Source organism: Sorex araneus, chromosome 9 (assembly GCF_027595985.1).
Source record: "Sorex araneus isolate mSorAra2 chromosome 9, mSorAra2.pri, whole genome shotgun sequence".
In the NCBI taxonomy this organism is placed as follows: domain Eukaryota; kingdom Metazoa; phylum Chordata; class Mammalia; order Eulipotyphla; family Soricidae; genus Sorex; species Sorex araneus.
The window spans coordinates 19,551,544-19,571,731 of NC_073310.1; the positions used below are offsets into that span (position 1 = coordinate 19,551,544).

A 20,188-nucleotide genomic window follows, 5' to 3' on the forward strand; every position below is an offset into this window, starting at 1 on the left:
AAGAAACCCCGGTTAGAAGTATTAAGATATCTAAAAACATAAGATGTGGGAGAGAAAGAGAATAATAATGTGGACTCTATTCATGTGTTTCACTTAAAATTTCCTCGTTAGCTCCGTATCTCAATGCTTGAAAGGTTTTAAATTTTTTTAGATATTATTTTTTAAGGTCTAAAATTTACACTTAAGTGGACTTTTTGTTTATCTTTAACGTATATTTATTATTAGCATTTTCTACTTCATTATTGAATATGGTTATTCAATAAATGTTTGATTTTTGTTTTCTCAATTAAACATTTGTCTAAAATCAGTGTTGGTCTACATTGTCTTTTTCTTTTTTCATTTTGGGTCAGATACATCTGTTTTCTGGGGTTATTTTTGGCTCTTCACTCAAGGATCACTCCTAATGGGAGTGATATGAGAATTGAACTTGGTTGACTGTGTGCAAAGCAAGCACCTTAAATCCTATACTATCTCTCCAGCCTTATATATATATATATATATATGTACATATATTTATATATAATTATATATATAATTAATCACCATGAGATACAGTTACAAAGATTTCATGTTTGAGTTTCAGTCATACAATGATTGAACACCCATCCCTCCACCAGTGCATTTTCCACCACCAAAATATCCCCAGGGATTCCTTCTATCCCACCCCTCCCTCTGCCTCCATGGCAGAAAATTTCCCCCATACTCTCTACTTTTCTCCGGCCTTATTGACTTGTTCACTCAAGAATGGTTCATGTTCTAATTTATATATTGTGGTGTAATTTTGGATTGTACACTGAATGTTTTATGTATTATATTCTGAAAAGAGGAGTGGCATCTCTTCCTGACATAGAACTTCACAGACCTGACTTTACACATTGTCTAGTTTTGGGGTGCCATTTACTTTTATATCTATCCTAAAATAATAACACTGGAAGAGAAGGAGCAGAAATTGTAAATCTTAGTTTATGAGTAGTGAGGAAAAATGGTGAGATTCAGTCCATTGTAGGTCTACTTAAGTAGAAAAAAAGAACTATAATAGATAAAAATCTTAGCTAGATATATCCAGACATCTGTAATTGCTTAGTAGGGCCTTGAATGGTGAAAAGTTCATCATAATATCACATGTTTATAATGTTTTAGATTAATTTACTTTTTCATTGTTTTCTTCAATATAAATGTCTGTATATGTCAAACTCTGCTAGGATATGTGCAAAGTGAATATGCAAGGCAGCCACTCAATCTAGAGGATAGAGACAACATATCAAATAGTTGTGAGAAGAGGAATATGTTTTGTATCAAAAATTCCTTGAGCACCCTAGGAAATGAGAGGATATTAGGATTCTCATTTTTATAATGGCAGAATTGAGACTTAAAGGGAATGATGCCAGGCAGTACATAAATCAGAAAGACCAAAGAACCACGAACAGGAAGAGCATAGACATTTAGACTGATTAGAATTGGTACTAGCAGCTTCCTCTGGAGAAGCTCTGTGCAATAGGACTTTCTGAAATGAAGGAATTGTTCTACAGTTGTCTGTTCAATATGGTAACTACTAGCTATGTATGGAGCACTTGTAATATAATGAGGAAAATAAATAAAATTTCAAGTTTTAATTTATTTAAATATGCATTCTCATATCTAGTTTATTGGCACTGCATTGAAATCCCCAACTATCACTTTGGGTTTATTGTCTTTGCAGATATATCAGGTTTTGCTTCATGTATCTTCAAGTTCTGTGATTAAGGCATGCATATATAACACTTTTCTATTCAATATAGCTTGAATGAGTAAGCATGGTAGGTGCAGGACCAGATGAGGACAAAAAGATATTTATTTTATCCCTATATTATTTTTATGGTGTGTGAGAATTTCCTATTCAAAGATAATCACCGTATCACTGTTATCCCGTTGTTCGTCGATTTACTCAAGTGGGCATCAGTAACGTCTCTATTCCTCCCAGCCCTGATATTTTAGCAGCCTCTCCTTACTCATCTTTCCCAACATTTGGAGGCTCTTTCAGGGTCAAGGGAATGAGACCTATCGTTACTGTTTTTGGCATATCGAATACGCCACAGGTAGCTTGCCAGGCTCTGCCCATGTGGGCGGGATACTCTCGGTAGCTTGCAGTGCTCTCCGAGAGGTATATGTATATACATATATATGTACAGATATATATTACTATCTATGATTTGTTTCCTACTTTCTGAATCCATCAAATATAGAAATATAGCATGGTAATTATGAAACATGGGTAGAAAGTGTCTTACAATGTGTAACACATTATAAGACATTTATTCAAAGATAAATATAAAGAAAACAAATCATAGAAATCTATAAATTATATTCATCCATAGGACTTGCTGGTGTGACCTACTTGAGAATGAAATAATTATGATACCAAAAATGCAGAAGCATGGAGAAAAATCAAGACTTTTGTATATACTAGCAATAGAATAAGGTATTTTAACAATTTCTATCAGAAACAGTCATGTTTCCTATTTGATTTTATGAGGATTGTATGTAAACACAGGCTTTCTTTGCATTAAATAATAAGTTAATGTATGTTCACAAAATGGTCAACCCAATGATACTGATTTTTGCCACTCTGAGTGCAAAATATTAAAGTTAAACAAGATAATTTACGAGATCGATAATTTTTTAAAAAGAAGTAAAGTTCTCCCTCATTCCCTCATGTTGAGTGTGGTAAGGATTAAGTCAGGCAGGCATTTCAATGATGGCGGTAATGTCAATGATTAGAAAACGTCTTTGCCCTGTCCGAGTGCGTATTTCCCCATCCACCCACACCTGCTTCTCTTCAAATTTAAAAGACCTGTTCCCAAAACTGGTGTCAATCTCAGAGAACCCATAGCAGAGGCCAACATGGTAGCCCAACATGGTAGGCCAACTCTCTGAGTCCAGATCACTGGAACCTTCTCAGTATGAGGTAGGTGGAGTTCCTGCCTTGTTGGAGGGCTTAGCACTCCACCCACTCACACCCACTTCTGCTCACATGTAAATGGCCTGCCCCCACAACCCATCTCAGAAAGATGTCACAGCCACACCCAACCTGAATAGGCCCGAGATGCCATGCTAGTGACACAGCTGCCGGAGTGCAGCCACATACACAACACTGTTGACATCTCCAAAGTTCACAGTACTGACAGCCCGGTAAGAACACAAAAGGTTATATGAGAAAGTTGCACAGAAGCCCACTAAGCTCAATGAGTAAAAACAATATCACAGAAAGCTCAACTACAATCTAACGGCTCAGAAAATTCTGGACAATGTCCATTATGTGATGCATGTTGTAACAAGTAATACAAAGTAAATTATCTTGTGCATGCTATTAGGATAGGCTGTGTGGAGATGGGTAACTTGAAGCACTGGTAGAGGGAAGGTCACACTGGTGGTAGGATTGGTGTTGGAATATTGAATATCTGAAACAACTGTATTTTGAACAACTTTGTAAATCACAGTGTTTAAATATTCAAACAAGCAAATAAAAAGTGACTAGAGAGACCAGGAAGGTAACAGTTAAAAGCAGACCCACAGAACAGACATGACTTCCATGATTTGTTACACCAAGTACTGTTCCAGTGTTATCACTTACCAAATCCCATGAGAATAAAAGAACCTACGAGCATGATGACGGTCTGGAGAGCATCTGTGTAAATAACTGAAGCCAAACCACCTATGGAAAGAAAGAAAAGAACCAGAGCATTTCATTTTGTGCCCTCAACTCCCTTTTCTCCACTCAAATCCATAAAATGGGTTGGCAGATAACTTTGCACAAACTGTCTGTGGCATGAAGACTTAACGGAATTATTACCTCCTTAATATTTATATCTCTCATGGACCCTCTTGTTTTTTGGTTTTTTTTTTTTTCTTTTTGGGTCACACCTGGCGATGCACAGGGGTTACTCCTGGCTCTGCACTCAGGAACCACCCCTGGCGGTGCTCAGGGGACCATATGGGATGCTGGGAATCGAACCCGGGTCGACCGCATGCAAGGCAAACGCCCTACCCGCTGTGCTATTGCTCCAGCCCTCATGGACCCTCTTGTAACCATTAACTTGCTTTTACTCAAATTTTCTGTAAATTATAGTGAAGTTACATCTTTGTGTGTTTTTTGAATATTAAATAGGCAGACAAACATTCTTAGTTTCCTGGAAATTTCTCTTAACAATCCTTCAATTTACTCCAGTTAGCATATCATACTTGCCCTAAAAAATTAGGTAAAGTTAATTTTTGTCCTCTTGACAGAATATAGAATTGTAGAATTGTTTTATCAGTTGAATACCAGATACAACAGTTGTCTTGTTTTTTTCTGCAATGTTGCAAGCCAGCAATAACTTCTTTTTCCATCTTATACTAACTAAATTTTTGTCAATAAGATATTTCTTATATGAAAGTTTCATATAGAAATTCCAAAACAGGAGAATCATACCTTCATCTCACACTTGTTCCTAAAGATATACTCAGTGTATAAAAATGGCCCTAGAACTGACTTGATTGTATAAAAATGGCTCTAGAACTGACTTGATTGCTCAAGCTGTCTTATTTTTCCCAACTAAACTGATAATAATTTCTATATTAATATACATATTATATAAATGTCTCTGGTTCATAATAGGTTGCTTAGATTTTAGCCAAATACATTCCATCTATAACTAATTCACTACTGCAGTTCTCTATTGAATCTGTCATTCATAGCCCACTACATTCCCTATTAAATTGTATTAATTTGGGACCTGACTTGGCTTTTCCAGTTTCACATCTGAGTTGCTATTTAATTCTTACTTTCCATATGTATAAGAAGCTGAATTCCAAATAACAGTTTGAGTATTGAGTACAACAGGGCCAAATCACAATTTATTCTCCCCATCCACCTTCCCATTACCTGCTATCTGTCAAGGTGCCCCCACCAAATCCTGAGGATTCTGTTTTCTTTGCTCTAGTTATATTTTTGTCTCTTGTCTTACTCATAGTGGGAATAAAAGGGTATTCTTGGTGGTGACAAGGCTAACATGAAGGGTAGAATCAGCAAAAGGTAGTATCTGTGAGCTAACAAAAAACTCACCGGTGACTGTGTAAACAGCAGTGATAGCCAAGAGGATGAGAATTGCCACGTAAAGATTCAATCCTAAGGCCAGCTTGATGAATATGGCTCCAGAAAATATATCAGACTAAAAGGGAAATATTTTAATGCATGCCAATTAAACATCAATAAAGCAGGTTAAACAGGTGTATAACTTAGCTCTTCACTGATGACTTACCAAGAAGATAGAATTTAGCTTTACATGTCATCACTATAATCTAATAATGATCTCTTTATATTCCAGCTCTCTTCCTCAGAGGATTAATTAACTGACCATAAAATGAATTAAAGGGTCTGGAGCGATCGCACAGCGGGTAGGGCATTTGCCTTGCACTCGGCCAAACTGGGTTCGATTCCCAGCATCCCATATGGTCCCCTGAGCACCGCCAGGAGTAATTCCTGAGTGCAGAGTAGGAGTAACCCCTGTACAACGCCGGGTGTGAACCAAAAAAGCAAAAAAAAAAAAAAGAATGAAAGGTGAGTAAATGGAAAGTAAGATATATTTACACCAGAGCTAGGGTAGTGCGGACATGTTTGTCAATTTCATGATTGTCAGAAATACAATTAAAATTGTATGAGCAGCTGGAGAAGATAGTATAAATATAAGGTTATTTTTAGGAAGACACTTGAGCATGTTGGAAATAGTAGAAAGTAAGAGGTAAAAGATGATGGGACAGAGTAATTATGCAGTCACTAGCCAGAGACATTATTTTGAGTTGGGTTAAGAATAGAAAGTGGCTGAAGAGTTGGACTTTGACAAATTCAGTTGTGGAAAGAAGGAAAGAACAGGGAAAAATGTAGATTGTATGTTGGGTGGATAAGGCAAGTGGTTCATGCCTTCATTTCCTTCGTAAGGTAAGAAGTGGATACAGCTTTCTGACAAGAGGCAGAGGTCTAGGAGCTTAAGAAGTAGATTATTTGCTGGGTGGGTAGGATAAGTGGTTCATGCCTACATTTCCTTAGGCATAAAGTAAGAGGTGAATTAAGGTTTCTGACAGGAGTTCAAAAAGTAAGGGCAGCCTCAAATAGACTTTGAGAAAAACAGAATAAGAAACATTTTAAAAAATAACCAAAGAAAATAGATTTTTGCTTAAGGTTTAGAGCTCAGCAGGGCTTCTTGCACAGGGACCTCAAGATGCACCCAGTGCTGCCTGTAACCCTTCATCCCAGACTAGTGTTTCCCTAATCTTCCTTCAGTGCATACTGTGTTGTCCCAACTTGGATCTTCCCCTTCAACTCTGAGGCTCCTAGACTCCATACGAGAAACAAACTTCCCAAACTAAACCTTGAGAAATAGTATATAAGCATACGGAAACATAGAAGTTAAATCATCATATGCAGACATAGAATAAATGGGGAGCTACATTCAAGGGTAACGGGGGGGGGGGACATGTAAAGTAATTGAACTCCATGATAAAGAGTCATGGTGAGGATAAATCATAAAATTTATCACTGTCACTGTCATCCCGTTGTTCATCGATTTGTTCCAGCGGGCACCAGTAACGTCTCTCATTGAGAGACTTATTGTTATTGTCTTTGGCATATCCAATACGCAAGGGTGGCTTGCAAGGCTCTGCCGCGCAGGCTTGATACTTTCGGTAGCTTGCCTTCCTCCGAGCAGGGCGGAGGAATCGAACTCGGATAGGCCGTGTGAAAGGCGAATGCCCAGCCTTTGTGCTATCGCTCCAGCCCAAATCATGAAATTTAAAGGAAGAAAACTATGAGTAAGCATGGAAAGCACTACAATGGCAGGATTTCAAAACAGAAGAATTAGAGATAGAGATAAATTTCTTTGAAAGATTGGAATTTGGGATAAGTATAACAAGAGATGGTTATTATTGATGACTTGATCCTAGAACCCATATTCTTTTTTTTTTTTTTTGCTTTTTGGGTCACACCCAGCAATGCACAGGGGTCACTCCTGGCTCATGCACTCAGGAATCACCCCTGGCGGTGCTCAGGGGACCATATGGGATGCTGGGATTTGAACCCCGGTCGGCTGCGTGCAAGGCAAACGCCCTACCCGCTGTGCTATCACTCCAGCCCCTAGAACCCATATTCTATATAAGAAACATAAGGTACTTTCCATAAGTTTGTTATCTCTAGGTTTTCAAGGAAAAGAACTACTGTATGAATGAAGGAAAGACTTTACCTTTTGCAAAAATCATATGTTTAATAAAACTATTTTACATTTATAAAAGACATCGCCAACGTAAACGTCATTAATTATATTTGAATTGTCATAAAACACATTTATAACTGAATTTATAGCTGTCATATTTACACATATTTGAATGAGGAATGGGGAAGTTATTTAAATATAAGGCATTATTATTTTGCAAATTAGCATATATAATCATTTACAAAATAAAAACTATATTATTTGAATCTTGGACTTTTATTTCTTTTGCCATTTAAATGTGCTAGTGAAATTGATTGAATTCTTACAAATCCTTTCTCATAAAAGGCCTGATCCAGGATTTTTTATTGTTAATATAGTTGTCAATATAAATAAATTTTATATATTACATAGCAGTTGGTATTAATATTAATTTTCTGATTTAAAAATTTGTTGTGTGTGTGCTTTTTAAAGAACATATATATCCTTAAGCAGGATGTATGGAATTTTTTTCTGCTAAAGTCCATTTGTATATTTATAATATCATTTGTGGGCTATACAATACTTGCAGATGTGATGTGGTTGCCAAACAGAAGTTTAGGTGTCTGTCCATCATGTACTAGGGCAAGATCACATAATTTCATGGATCTTATTATAGCATGTGGGCTAGATGTTCCCTACCCATGCCTTAAGGCACTGGTTTTCAACTGTTTTCTGACTGTGGTTCCTAATTTCCTTCCTGTGAAGGAAAGTTTCTCTGAACTTTTGGTTAGCCCCTAGTCACATGCTGTAGCCCTCCTCTACCATATTTATGTGATTTTCACCTGTGACTCCCTTAGAATATAATGAAAGTCCATGGTGGTCATATGTTCTACAGTTGAGATATGCTGTCTAAAGGAATACAGACTGAAATACTTAAGGCTGTCATAGCTGAAATGATTTTCAATATATGTATTATTAGGTATTGAGAATCAGTAAATAGAATAATATTTTTCAAACGTGGGGAAGAGGAGAACTATAAACTTTTTCCTGTAATGATTTGTTTAATAAGTAACGAGTAGAATTAGTTATCAGAGTGTAAAAGAACACAAAAAGTCATGTTGGAGATTAATCATTATTAACATTACTTAAAGCACAACCTTGTAAACTGAGGCTACTATTAGGGGAGGTGGCCAGGCAAGATTGAACAGATTGTGGTAGATGGAATTTTGCACTTTGGTGGTGGTGGTGGTGGTCGTGGTGGTGGTGGTGGTGTGTGTGTGTGTGTATAACATTGTATCCTCAAAACTTAAAAACATTAGTAATCTTGCAAACAAATTAAAACAAGAAAACAAAACCATAAACGTAAAGGCAAAATCCCCTGCCCTGTATCCTTCTACAGTCCACACAGCTTAGTCTTGTGGCTACCTTCCTCAGTACCCTAACTCATGTCCTCTCTATACCTACCCTCAATACCCAGGAACCTTCCTCCCTAGAAGACCGAATCTCTTCCTCAGGTCTAATTTTATTTTCATTTTTAACAACTGAATCACTGTTAATCACAAAATTATAAAGTTTTTCCTGGTTGAGTTTCAGGTGTACAGTGATTGATACCAATCCCTTCACCAGTGTTCATTTCCCTCCACCAATATCCCATAAGTTCCCTCCCACCCCACCAGCCTGTATCTATGGCAGGCACTTTTTCTCCTTTTTTCTTCCCTCTAGGCACTGTGGTTTACAACAATATTGTGGATGGGGTATCATGAATATTAGGCATCACTTTACCTACTTGCAGCACTACGTCATCCCCTAAAGTGACCTCTTTCCTTCCCTGACTTCTTCCTTACCACTGAGGCAAGCTTCTTACTGAAGACCAGTTCTCATGCTCTTCATTTCTATTACCTTTGGGTATTTGTTATTCCCCAGCCATGTTTCTTTATACCTCACATTGGAGATATCAGTGTCTTTCCTCTCCCTCTAACTTTGCTCAGAATGATACTCTCCAGCTGTATCCATGTAGTAGTAACTTTATCTTTTCTTATTCCATTGTGTGTATGCATATCACCATTTCTTTATCCAGTCATTTGTTCTTGATCATTTGGGTTATTTTCAGGTTTTGGTTATTGTGAGTTCTTTTTACTACTGCATTCTGCCTTACCACTTTGTTCGTGACCATCAAGCTATAGTTATCAGAGTGAAAGAAGAACAGGGAGGTAATTGTGTCCTAACTCTGTGTAATATATCCCAGGTACCTGTGGGCTCCTTTGCTTCCCTCGCCATATTTCTAGCCATCATGGCCAAGAGATTTGTTTATTTTTAATTTTATTTATGTTCTAATTCTGTTATTGTTTTACATTATGTAAGTTTCAGTAGTCAAGCTTCACACTTTGGTATATGGATGTGCTATGATACACTTAAAAATTATTGAATATTCCTCTCTCCAATGAGGACTACCCTCCAGTTCTTCCTAACATGTACTAACACCTCTACTGGCAGTCCATAGCACTTCTGTATTATATTTGCCCTCATGCTCTCTCAACTCATATTTAAACATATTAGAATATGTTTTTCTAAAGTAGTGACTACTTCATGATTAAAATTTTTATCTTCTTAACCACATGGTGGACTTGTACACAGTAATCTATCGTCCTCAATGATACAGCAGTGCTAGGAAATGCTTACATTGCATTAGAAAAGCTTATGTCATCTAATCTAAGCAGTTGATTTACTTCCAACAATGACTCAGCTCAACAAAAAAATAGTTCAGCTCTTTCTCTCATGTACTGCTTAAACCATAAACTGCACGTGTTTTGGGATTTCTTTGTTATCAGTAACTAAATAATTGCTTAATTCTTTACTGGAAAAGTAAATTAGTTTCTCTTTCTCTGTTTTCTACACATGCTGCTGAATTTGCAAATTCTGTTCTTCTTTCCTCAAGGATTTTCTCTGAGGAATGTAAGTTTTAACATTTGAAACTTTATCATTTAAAATCTTAAAAATTGAATTTTTAAATTTTAACATATTAAAAATTCTTATAATAATATTTGTGACATATATTGCTATTTATGACACTTATTTTTTGGAGGTGATCTTAGATAAAATTGAGTAATATTTTTTGTTCTTTTTGGGTCACACCTAGTCATGATAAGGGCTTATTCCTGTCTCTGTACTCAGGGATCACTCCTGATGGGGTTTATATGGGGTGCTAGGGATTAAACATGTAAGACAAGTGTCTTACCAACTGTACTATTGCTGCAGCTCCCCAAGTGAGTAGACTTAATAAAAATTTAGTGTAATAATACAAAGAATTTTTCTTCTGGTTCATACATCCAATAATCAAGGTGAAAATAAAATAATAAAATTAGACTGACTCTAAAAAAAGAGAAATAAAAAGATTATTGAATGTCAGGGAAATAGTTTAAAGTCCTGCTACTTATGTCTTACTATATGAGGCAGGGAACAGCCTTTTGTGCATTAATTTCCTCATATCTCTAATTAAAAATTGTGCTTGTACTGTGGAGACCTTCATAATTTCTCTTTTATGGTTTGAACACTACGGTGTGATTTAGAGGATGATTAAGGGTCTCTGATGGTTCCTTTTCTCCACAAAACTTGGTTGAGAACCCCCCAAGATAGTAAGACATCCCAATAGCATGACCCTGCCAGATCTTAACATTGTACCCCATCAAGGCAATCTTGAGAAGATAAAGTATCAGAGGAATTGAACTCACTGAAATTCTCAGAGCCACACAGATGAAGAGGGTTAGGACAGAAAGGTAAACCTGGAGCCGCTTTCCACCAAACCGCTTCTTCAGATACTCTGGCATGGTCATCACCTACAGAGACAGACATCAGTAGGATTCCCAGGCAGGTTCAAGTCATGAACAAAAATGTCACCCAACTCTTAATGTCAATATTTTTGAACATTCAAAAAGCATTTGATAGAGAAATATGCATGATATTCTGGGGGAGCTAGAATAGAGAAAGGCATACTCCCTGGGGAAAAACTTCCAGATTGTAAGAATACAAACTGGATAATTTTGGAAAGAATTAGGCAACCTGAGATTTATTCCTGAATGTGACATCCAGAAGTATGACATCTAGCAAATGATAATCTCTTTGAAACCAAATTTTCTCATCTTTAAAGTGGGGTTTTAATATGAGGTAGATGTGAAATACCTATACCACTACTAAATGCCTGGTAGTTACTTAAATATATTTTATAGTATTTTTGCAAATCCACTTAACATCTAGGAAAAAAGTATTACTTATAAACAACCACACTTACGGTTACATAATAAATTGATTCTTGAACCAATTGCAAATATACATATGGGCAAATGTTTACGTGATCTTTATCAAAGAATTACGTTAAATTCCCAGTTAAGGAAAAGTGGTTATCATTACTGAAATATGACATGGTTTGTGCATTTTTTGTGACATGAAAGGTGTTAACATTTTCATTTATTCACAATAGACTGAGCTTATAATTAAATAAATACTGATATGTTGTCATTGAAAAAAGAAAGGTAGGAAACTCTCTAAAGGATAAGCCACAACCAAGAACACAAGCACGAGTTCTGTGGCATGGGATCCTGGTGCCAAGACATCATTATTCTATAGAGCTTGAGCAGATATTGACTAGAGGGAACCCAAGAGGTGAAAATGCATAAAAACTTGAAATGGTACTAATCATAAAGCTTGAGCACTTTCATTGCAGGACTTACACCAAGATGTAGCACCACATGATCTGAGCACAAGGCTTACCTCTTAGTTAAGCTCAGTGAAACAAGAGTGACTCAGTTGGTTCTTAACACTGACATTGAAGTGGACCCATCATAGCTATAGTATGTCCTACTTCTTGTTAAAAATAAACTACGAATGTTAGAATGACAAAAATGAAAACGGAGCCAATCTTGGAGAGAATTTGGAATCTTTACAAATAGTGATTAAAAAGAAGACAGTTATGTACAGCCATATACCAGAATAACCCAGCAGCTCTTAGTGACTTTGTGTAAATATGAGCCCAGAAATCATGGGGAAAATTTTATTTCCTAGGTTTCATGATTGAGCATAAAAAATGAGTGAATTAGTTAATGAAGTAATTCATTCATTACTCAATGCCTTATAGCTGTATCTAAAAGATGTTCTGACTGTAGATACTCACAAGTATACTTGTAGATACTCACCCCTGACTTGATGTATATGGGGACAAAGAACCACCCTAGAATCAGCAACAGAAACACAGACTGCAAGAAAACAAGAAAGCAGTGTAAAGTTAAAGAGGATTGACTTGAGAGTGTATGACCTGTGAATAGGAAAATAAAGCTTGATGTATTCCTGTCCCAGTCATGCAGTTGATATTCTCTGTAGTTCCACTATCTCTATGATTTAGCATTAGTTTAGCTTAGGATGTGATAAAAGATATATGGTGCAAAACATAGAGGAGATAAAATATGTGAGTACAGTTAGACACAGAAAGTCATTCTATCTCTGTCCAGAAGAATTGTTCAGATATGACAATACACAGTACAAAACAATGAGAAATAGATCTAGAAATAGGGGCCTCATAGATAATACAGCAGGTAGGGCACTTGCCTTGCACATGGAGACCTGGGTTCAATCCCTAGCACTGCATATCATCCCCAACCATTGCCAGGAATGATCACTGAGCACAGAACCAGGACTAATCCCTGAGCACTGACAGGTGTGGTCCCTCATCAAAAACAAAAAGAAATTTCAAAACAAAAACTTATAGTATTCTATTCATCTTGCCACAAATAATAATGGTAGTAATATAATAAGTATTATCAGTAAATGTTTACAAAGTGTCCTTGCAAATCGGTTTTAACTTCAACCAGACATGATAAGCAGATATATGATAGGAGGCAGATACGATAAGTTATTTTGATTATAAGGGAACCTGAGCCTTTGTAAAGATTACAGAAGCTCAAGGTCAAGTCATAGGTTGAAAGGACCAACCACTCAACAACCTGATAATCACACTCAAGTGGTCATAGGGCATTTTGTCCATGCCTCCAGAGGCTGACACTATTCTGAAGTCCCTGACACTAGGAAAATTAAGCCGGGGGCAAAAATTCTCAGCCATGGACAGACATGTGAATCTGTGATGATCCAAGTTTATCTCCTGAATCTATGCTTTTTTTTTTTGGTTTTTGGGTCACACCCGGCAATGCACAGGGGTTATTCCTGGCTCCTGCACTCAGGAATTATTCCTGGCAGTGCTCGGGGGACCATATGGGATGCTGGGATTCGAACCTGGGTCGGCCGCGTGCAAGGCAAACGCCCTACCCGCTGTGCTATTGCTCCAGCCCCTATGCTTTTCTTATGATCCAGCTTTATTCCACACAAACATCTCTAGTTGACTGACATACACATACATATGCATGCAAACATATGAAAGCACAGGAAAAAACTTAGGCAACTCCAAAAATACTGCTGGTATGTTTGCCATCTGTCTAGTGCTCAGTGATGGGCAGTATAAGTGACATGAGAGAAGGTGATCTTTGTCCTTTAAGAACTCAGGATTTAATTAAGGAGCCACAGGTTCTATGGGTGAAATAACTGCAAAAAAGTAAGACACTTAATCACAAAATCTTGATTCTATTGATTCTCACTGACTCTCTAAATAATTCATTTTATATCTTCTGTTATTTACTTGGTCACGCTCCACAGTGGTCAATTTATTTTTTATTCATCTGACATCAGCATCCAGAAGATTTCTTGACCAGTGCTGAGCCCCCCAATATAGCATTTAGATAAATGCCCCTCCCGAAAGGGATATACCTCAATACTATATTCCTCTCCTTGTAATTTCTACACAAGACAGAATTCATATTTATTACTTCCAGTGGATATAAGATTCTCAAAAGAAGAGGCCATTGCTTATATATCTATTTTTAAATTGTGTACATGTAACTCTGAACTGTGAACACAGAATTATTGTTGGAATGGTGAGACAGAAGTGAGAACTAATATGATCTGGAGGTCATCTGAAAGTGAGGACTGAGCTGTATGGAAATAACATTCCTGGTAGGCAGGAATAGCTGTTAGAGAAAAATCTCTTGCAGCTGAATAATAAATTGGTCAGAAACCTCTGGCAGAATGGGGCCACATAGGGAAAGCAAGAAGGACAAAGGAATGATTTATTATTATGAAGATAGACATAAAAAATTAAAGAACTCTATCCTATTCAGACTCCAAGAACAATACAGAGGCATAAGATGGACAGCATGTGTATAAAAGATGTTCTTCATCACTTATCAGATAATTACAAATTAAAATGACAGTGAGGTATCATCTTATACCAGTGAAAATGAGTTTATATAAAAAGGATTAGAAACAACCAGTATTGGAGAGGATATGGCTATAAAGGAATTCTAAACCACTGCTGGTGGTAATGTGGTCTGATTCAAACTTTGTGGAAAACAATATGGAGAGTTCTAAAAATAAAAATAAGAATAAGAATAGTGTTTCTATTGATTCAGCTACTCTTCTTCTTGGTATTCATCCCTGAAACACAAAAACACTAATATACAAAGATATATGCACACCTATGTTCATTGCAGTATTTAATTCAATAGCCCAGATATAAAAATAACCTGGTGTCTAATGACAGATGGATGAATAATAAAGTTGTTATATACACACACACAATAAAATTCTATGCAACTACAAGAGAAGATGAAATAATGAAATTCTGTGTAACCTGGAGGATCTGGAACCAATATTATTAAATACATATGTCCAAAAAGATAATAATTAAACAAAAGTATGTTTGATAAGGAGACAGGGTGGGGGTGGGGGAGACCATGGGTCGTTGGTGGAGGGATGCTGACAAGGTGGTGAGTTTGGTGTTGGAACATTGCATGATAAGGCTCTATTATTAATAGCATTGTAAATACCAGCACATGAATAAGAGCAAAAAAAATGAGCTTTGTCTTCCGCCCAGAGATGAACCAAGAGCCGCGGCACGAGAAGCAGAGCCTCCGCGCCTACTGACTGTGATCCTGAGGTCTCCTAACCCATATTGGCTCCAGAGCAGATTCTTGCAGCCATGCATTTTGACTGTGAACTGAACTACAACCTCGTGCAGCCCGGGGAGGGATTTTTTTTCCCTCTCCACCCCATTTTTCTGAGCGAAAATGGCGGCAGCGGCAGCAGCCACGCGGTGAGAGCCACCCTCTAAGACCCCTCCACCAGGAGGTAGGACTCTCTTTAGTGACGTAGCCTGTAGGTGATCCTGGGAGGGGAGCTAAAATATTAGAAACCCAAAACCGCGCGGCCGCTATCGTGGCTGCGCGGACTCAAAGTCTTCACTTTTACCAAGGAAGAGAAATTATTAGATGATGCTTATTCAGCAGGCCTGATTGTTGGGGAAAATTTCCAATCAACAATAGTGAGTTCTGTATGGAAATATGAAATGTACTCAATATATAGAGAGAATAATGCGAATATCATTAGCTACTTAGATGGGGGGTGGGGTGGGAGGGGGGTGTATTGGGGTTCTTGGTGGTGGAACGGGTGCACTGGTGAAGGGATGGTGGTTTAATCAGTATTTGACTGTGACTTAAACCTGAAAGCTTTGTATTTTTTTTCTTGTTTTCACGGTGGTTCAATAAAATATTTCTTTAAAAAAAATGAGCTTTGATTTAAAGGGAAAAAAACTATGATGTCACTTACATTCCACTCAAATGTGACAGTGGCAATTCCTGTAGCTGCTCCTGTTCCAGCCAGGCCCACAAAATGGCCACTGCCAATGTTACTGGCAAAGAGAGAGGCACCCATCTGGAATCCAAGAAAACAGATCAGAATAAAAGTTCAAAGACCCAAATGAAACCTCTTGAAAAGAGGAAAATGTCCATATCTTTCCATCACTACTATAAATCAAGGTAGAAGTACCAAGCTATACCCGTGGGTTAAATCCATTCAGTCACAGTGTTTGCATGGTTGGTAGCTCAGATTGTTTTCTTAAAATTGCTTTTAAATGATTATAAATGCTTAATAGTCTTGAGAAATATAATGTGAGGTTTTTTTTTTCTTTTGGGGTCACAGCCGGCAATGCACAGGGCTTACTCCTGACTCTGCAGTCAGGAATTACCCCTGGCGGTGCTCAGGGGACTATATGGAATGCTGGGAATTGAATCTGGGTCAGCTGCATGAAAGGCAAATGCCCTACCCGCTGTGCTATTGCTCCAGCCCATAATGTGAGATTTTTATGAGACTGGAAAGATAGTATTGTGGATTGGGTGATTGCCTTACACATGGTCAACTTAAGTTCAATCTCTGGCACCCACATATGGTCTTTGAGGCCCCGCCAGGAGTGACCCCTGAGTGCAGAGCCAGTATAAGTCCTGAATATCACTAGGTGTGACTCCCAAACAAATAAATGAATGAGTTTTTCACATGAAAAATTACATGAAGTTCAAATTTCATAATCCAGTTTTATTGGAGCACAGTTATACTTATTGGTTTATGCACTGATTATGCTTTTTGTTAGCTAATTTTGCATACAACAGAAAAGCTGTGTGGTAACAGCAAATTTTATAGCCTATAAATTCTAAAGTACATAGAATTTGGTCACTTTTGAAGAGCTTGTTCACCCCATTTTTGGGAAATAATAGTCTTACTGCCCAAATGTTTGACGTGAGCCATTTCTTGGTTAAAAACTGTGAGATTTATCAACCTTTTCTATTGGACTCAAGGACCACAACATTGAGTAGGGAGGATATTATGTTTTCTATCATATATTTTCTCTTCATTCGGACAGTCAGTGGGGGTAGAATTAGTTTGGTTTATAACTATAATGTTGGTTGAACCTTGGATGTTTCACAAAACCAGTCCTAAAAAAGGCAATATCAGTTTGGAAGTTCCAAGCAAAAAATACATTTCAAGCTTTCATTTTGTCTGCTTCAACTACCCTGTTCAGTACTTTTTCAGTCTCCAATTCCTCTTATATTATTCAAGCATCATATCTGTGAAGGTGGCAGGTACTGACACCAATGCCTGCACTGTGGAGACAGAGATGACGGTACACCCTCAATTGTCATGGGCCTCTGAGCAAGAAGATCAGTCATCAAAACCCAGCAAGGAAGACCCTAACTGGGTAAGAGTCAAAGGAAGATCACCATCAGCACCATTTCAAAGAACACAATATGTTGTTACAACTGCAAAGAACAAGACTGGTCATTCAGATGAGCGCTCTGAGAGGTTTGTCAGATGAAGCAGGACTTGAATTGGATGTTGAAGGGAGAGAGCACAGAGCAGTAGGTTAATCCGAATAACAGGGGTAGAATTAGTGTGGAACTGGAAACAAAGAAGAAATGTACTAAGGTCATAAGGAGCTAAGGCAGAAGAGAATTGATCAAGACCAGAAAAAAGGATATGAGACAGGGTTGAGCTGGATATTCTCAAATGTCAGATTAAAGCTGCTCTTGATGGATAACACAACCGTAATTTATCAAAAAGATGGGACAGAGTCCTGAGGGGAGGGATTTAGGAAATAGACACCAATTAGTTAACCAATGCCTATCAGAAATCCCAATGTTTTTACTAAACACACACCAAGGAACTTTATCTCTTAGAAACTTTAAATTACTTACCGGCCACCAGGACATATCTCGACCAGCCAGGAAGAAACCTCCAACAGTACCCCGGTTCGTTTTCAGCATGGACTTGAGAGGGGAGACAAATGAGTGTTGAAATATAGCAAAATCCCCAAGATGTCTCACGTTCTCTGTCCAGAGTGCTGATGGAAACTTTCCAAGCACCCCTCAAGAAACAATTTGTTTGAATGTTATGGCATAAAATCAGTTTTTATTTAATTTTTAAAAAATTTTATTTTCAAAGGTTATTCACATTAATTGATTACATTTATATATGATTACATAATATATGAACACCAGTCCCACCACCATTACACCTTCCCACTACAATTATTTCGAATTTTCCCACCACCATTCAAGCCTGCCAGCCACAGACAGATTCTAGATGATTTATTTTCTATTGCTTATTATGAATATCATGGGAGGTTGTGCTGCGCACTACTGGAATTCTAAATATGTAAATTATTGGGGTCCAGAGGCATTACTATAGGGAGATAATCCACTTTGAGTAGAATCAGTTTTTAATGAACTTCAAAACCAGTTTTATAGAATCTTAAGAAACTAGGTCCCTCAACTTTCTGATTATTTTTATTTATGAAAACAAATACTTCATTTATGAAAGCTGAAGCTGTCTTGGGAGAACATTGGAAGCATCACATGCATTTAAAAGAAAGAAATGAATGATTTCAGATCTCTCAGGTAGAAATGAAACAAAGCGAAATGTCAGAAGTGAGCTAATAACATCTTTATTTATTATTCCTGGGGCTAAAATACTGAACCAAATAAGTCTGAAGTCCCTGATCCTCTCTCTTTTCAAATGATGGGGTTGTTAGGAGGATAAATTGAACATGTAGTCATTATGTCACACAAGAAAACGATCTGGAGAGGACACACTATGGCTATTAGTGGTTTTTTCACCTTTGCCACATCATGCTTCACCCTCCCCAAGTTGTTTTATCCTTAAATCCTTGTACTTATCCAATAAAGCCACACTGGACTTCTACATACCCATATTCCAACAATCATCAACACAATGAAGTATATGACAATGACAGAGATGTCTGCAGGATTTCTCAGGCGCTCTGACATCTCAGGAGTGCCAGGGGCCTCTGTCGTCATATCTGGGCTTGAAGTGGTGGCCATGGTGGCAGGTGGAACTTCTCCTGTCCCAGGGATAATTGGCTTTTTCCTTATATTAGCTCTGGGTTAATAATCAGCCGAAGGCAGGCAGGGCATAGTATCAGAGACAACTCCTTGGAATCGGGACCTTTAAACCTCTTCTCTGTATCTCATAGAGCCTGACCCTGCAGTGATCAGTGTTGGTCCACAGGAAGTATAGAATGAAGGTATCACTGTATCGCTATATCACTGTCATCCTGTTGCTCATAGATTTGCTCGAGTGGGTGCCAGTAACGTCTCCATTGGTCCTCGCCCTGAGATTTTAGCAGCCTCTCTTAGAATGAAGGTAGAAAAGGAAATCAGGGGAAGAGTTGGAGGTGGAGAGGGAGGTATTCTCTGAAAGGAAAGACTTCACCAGGTTGAGTGAAGGTGAGGGGGATATGAGGAGATAATGAGGGAAGAAGATGGGGGTAAAAAGGCCAACTCCAGGTTTTTCTGCAATAGGTAATCTCGGTGGCTTTTCTGTGGAAATCTTGGTGGTTTTCAGCAGCAATGGCAATGGTACTAGGTATACTGAATATGTGGAGTGAGAATAAGGCATAAAGTGGACTGGGTCAGAGATCTGCAGTATGGGCAAACAACTAAAAGACTTGTGATTGGGGACTCATAATATTCCTGAAGGGGCTGGAGCAATAGCACAGCAAGTAGGGCATTTGCGTTGCACACGGCAGACCCAGGTTCGATTCCCAGCATCCTATATGGTCCCCTGAGTACCGCCAGGAGTAATTTCTGAGTGCAGATCCAGGAGTAACTCCTGTGCATCGCCAGGTGTGACCCAAAAAGAAAAAGAGAGAGAGAGAGAGAGAGAGAGAGAGAAAGCAGAGAGACATAAGAAGGAATGAAGGAAATAATATTCCTGAAGTTAGAAACAAAACCTTGACTCATTGTCCTTATCCCTCGGAAGAAAGCATAAAATGACATGCCATAGCCATGCAGCTGGACCCCACGCTAGATTGTTTCACTCAGGGCATCCTGAAGGGGGGCAGGTGAGGCCCCTCACTGCCCCACGGGACCTAGCCCCAGTAGCTGAGAATCTCCAGCACTCAACCACCACCATTATCACGGCCACTCTCCACTCTCTCGGGCCAAGCCTCATCCATGAGTGAACTTATCCCTGGACCACACGGCTGCATTTGTAGTCACGTGTCATCCATCTTATACCTCACACCACTCATGCTCCAAGAGTAG

General features: G+C 38.1%; 1 protein-coding gene across 1 annotated transcript in view; it reads right to left on the reverse strand.

The window, feature by feature from the left end:
• Window positions 1-18,964, reverse strand: part of LOC101542425 (solute carrier family 5 member 4) — a 34,673-nt gene extending 15,709 nt beyond the window's left edge. The window contains exons 1-7 of the mRNA XM_004615583.2: window positions 18,830-18,964; window positions 17,819-17,890; window positions 15,900-16,004; window positions 12,386-12,445; window positions 10,928-11,032; window positions 5,081-5,186; window positions 3,611-3,691 (exon numbers count right to left, since the gene is read on the reverse strand). Of these exons, the coding sequence (XP_004615640.2) occupies window positions 3,611-3,691; window positions 5,081-5,186; window positions 10,928-11,032; window positions 12,386-12,445; window positions 15,900-16,004; window positions 17,819-17,890; window positions 18,830-18,964 (664 nt within the window). The remainder of the gene's footprint in view (window positions 1-3,610; window positions 3,692-5,080; window positions 5,187-10,927; window positions 11,033-12,385; window positions 12,446-15,899; window positions 16,005-17,818; window positions 17,891-18,829) is intronic.
• Between the last annotated feature and the right edge of the window lie 1,224 nt (window positions 18,965-20,188).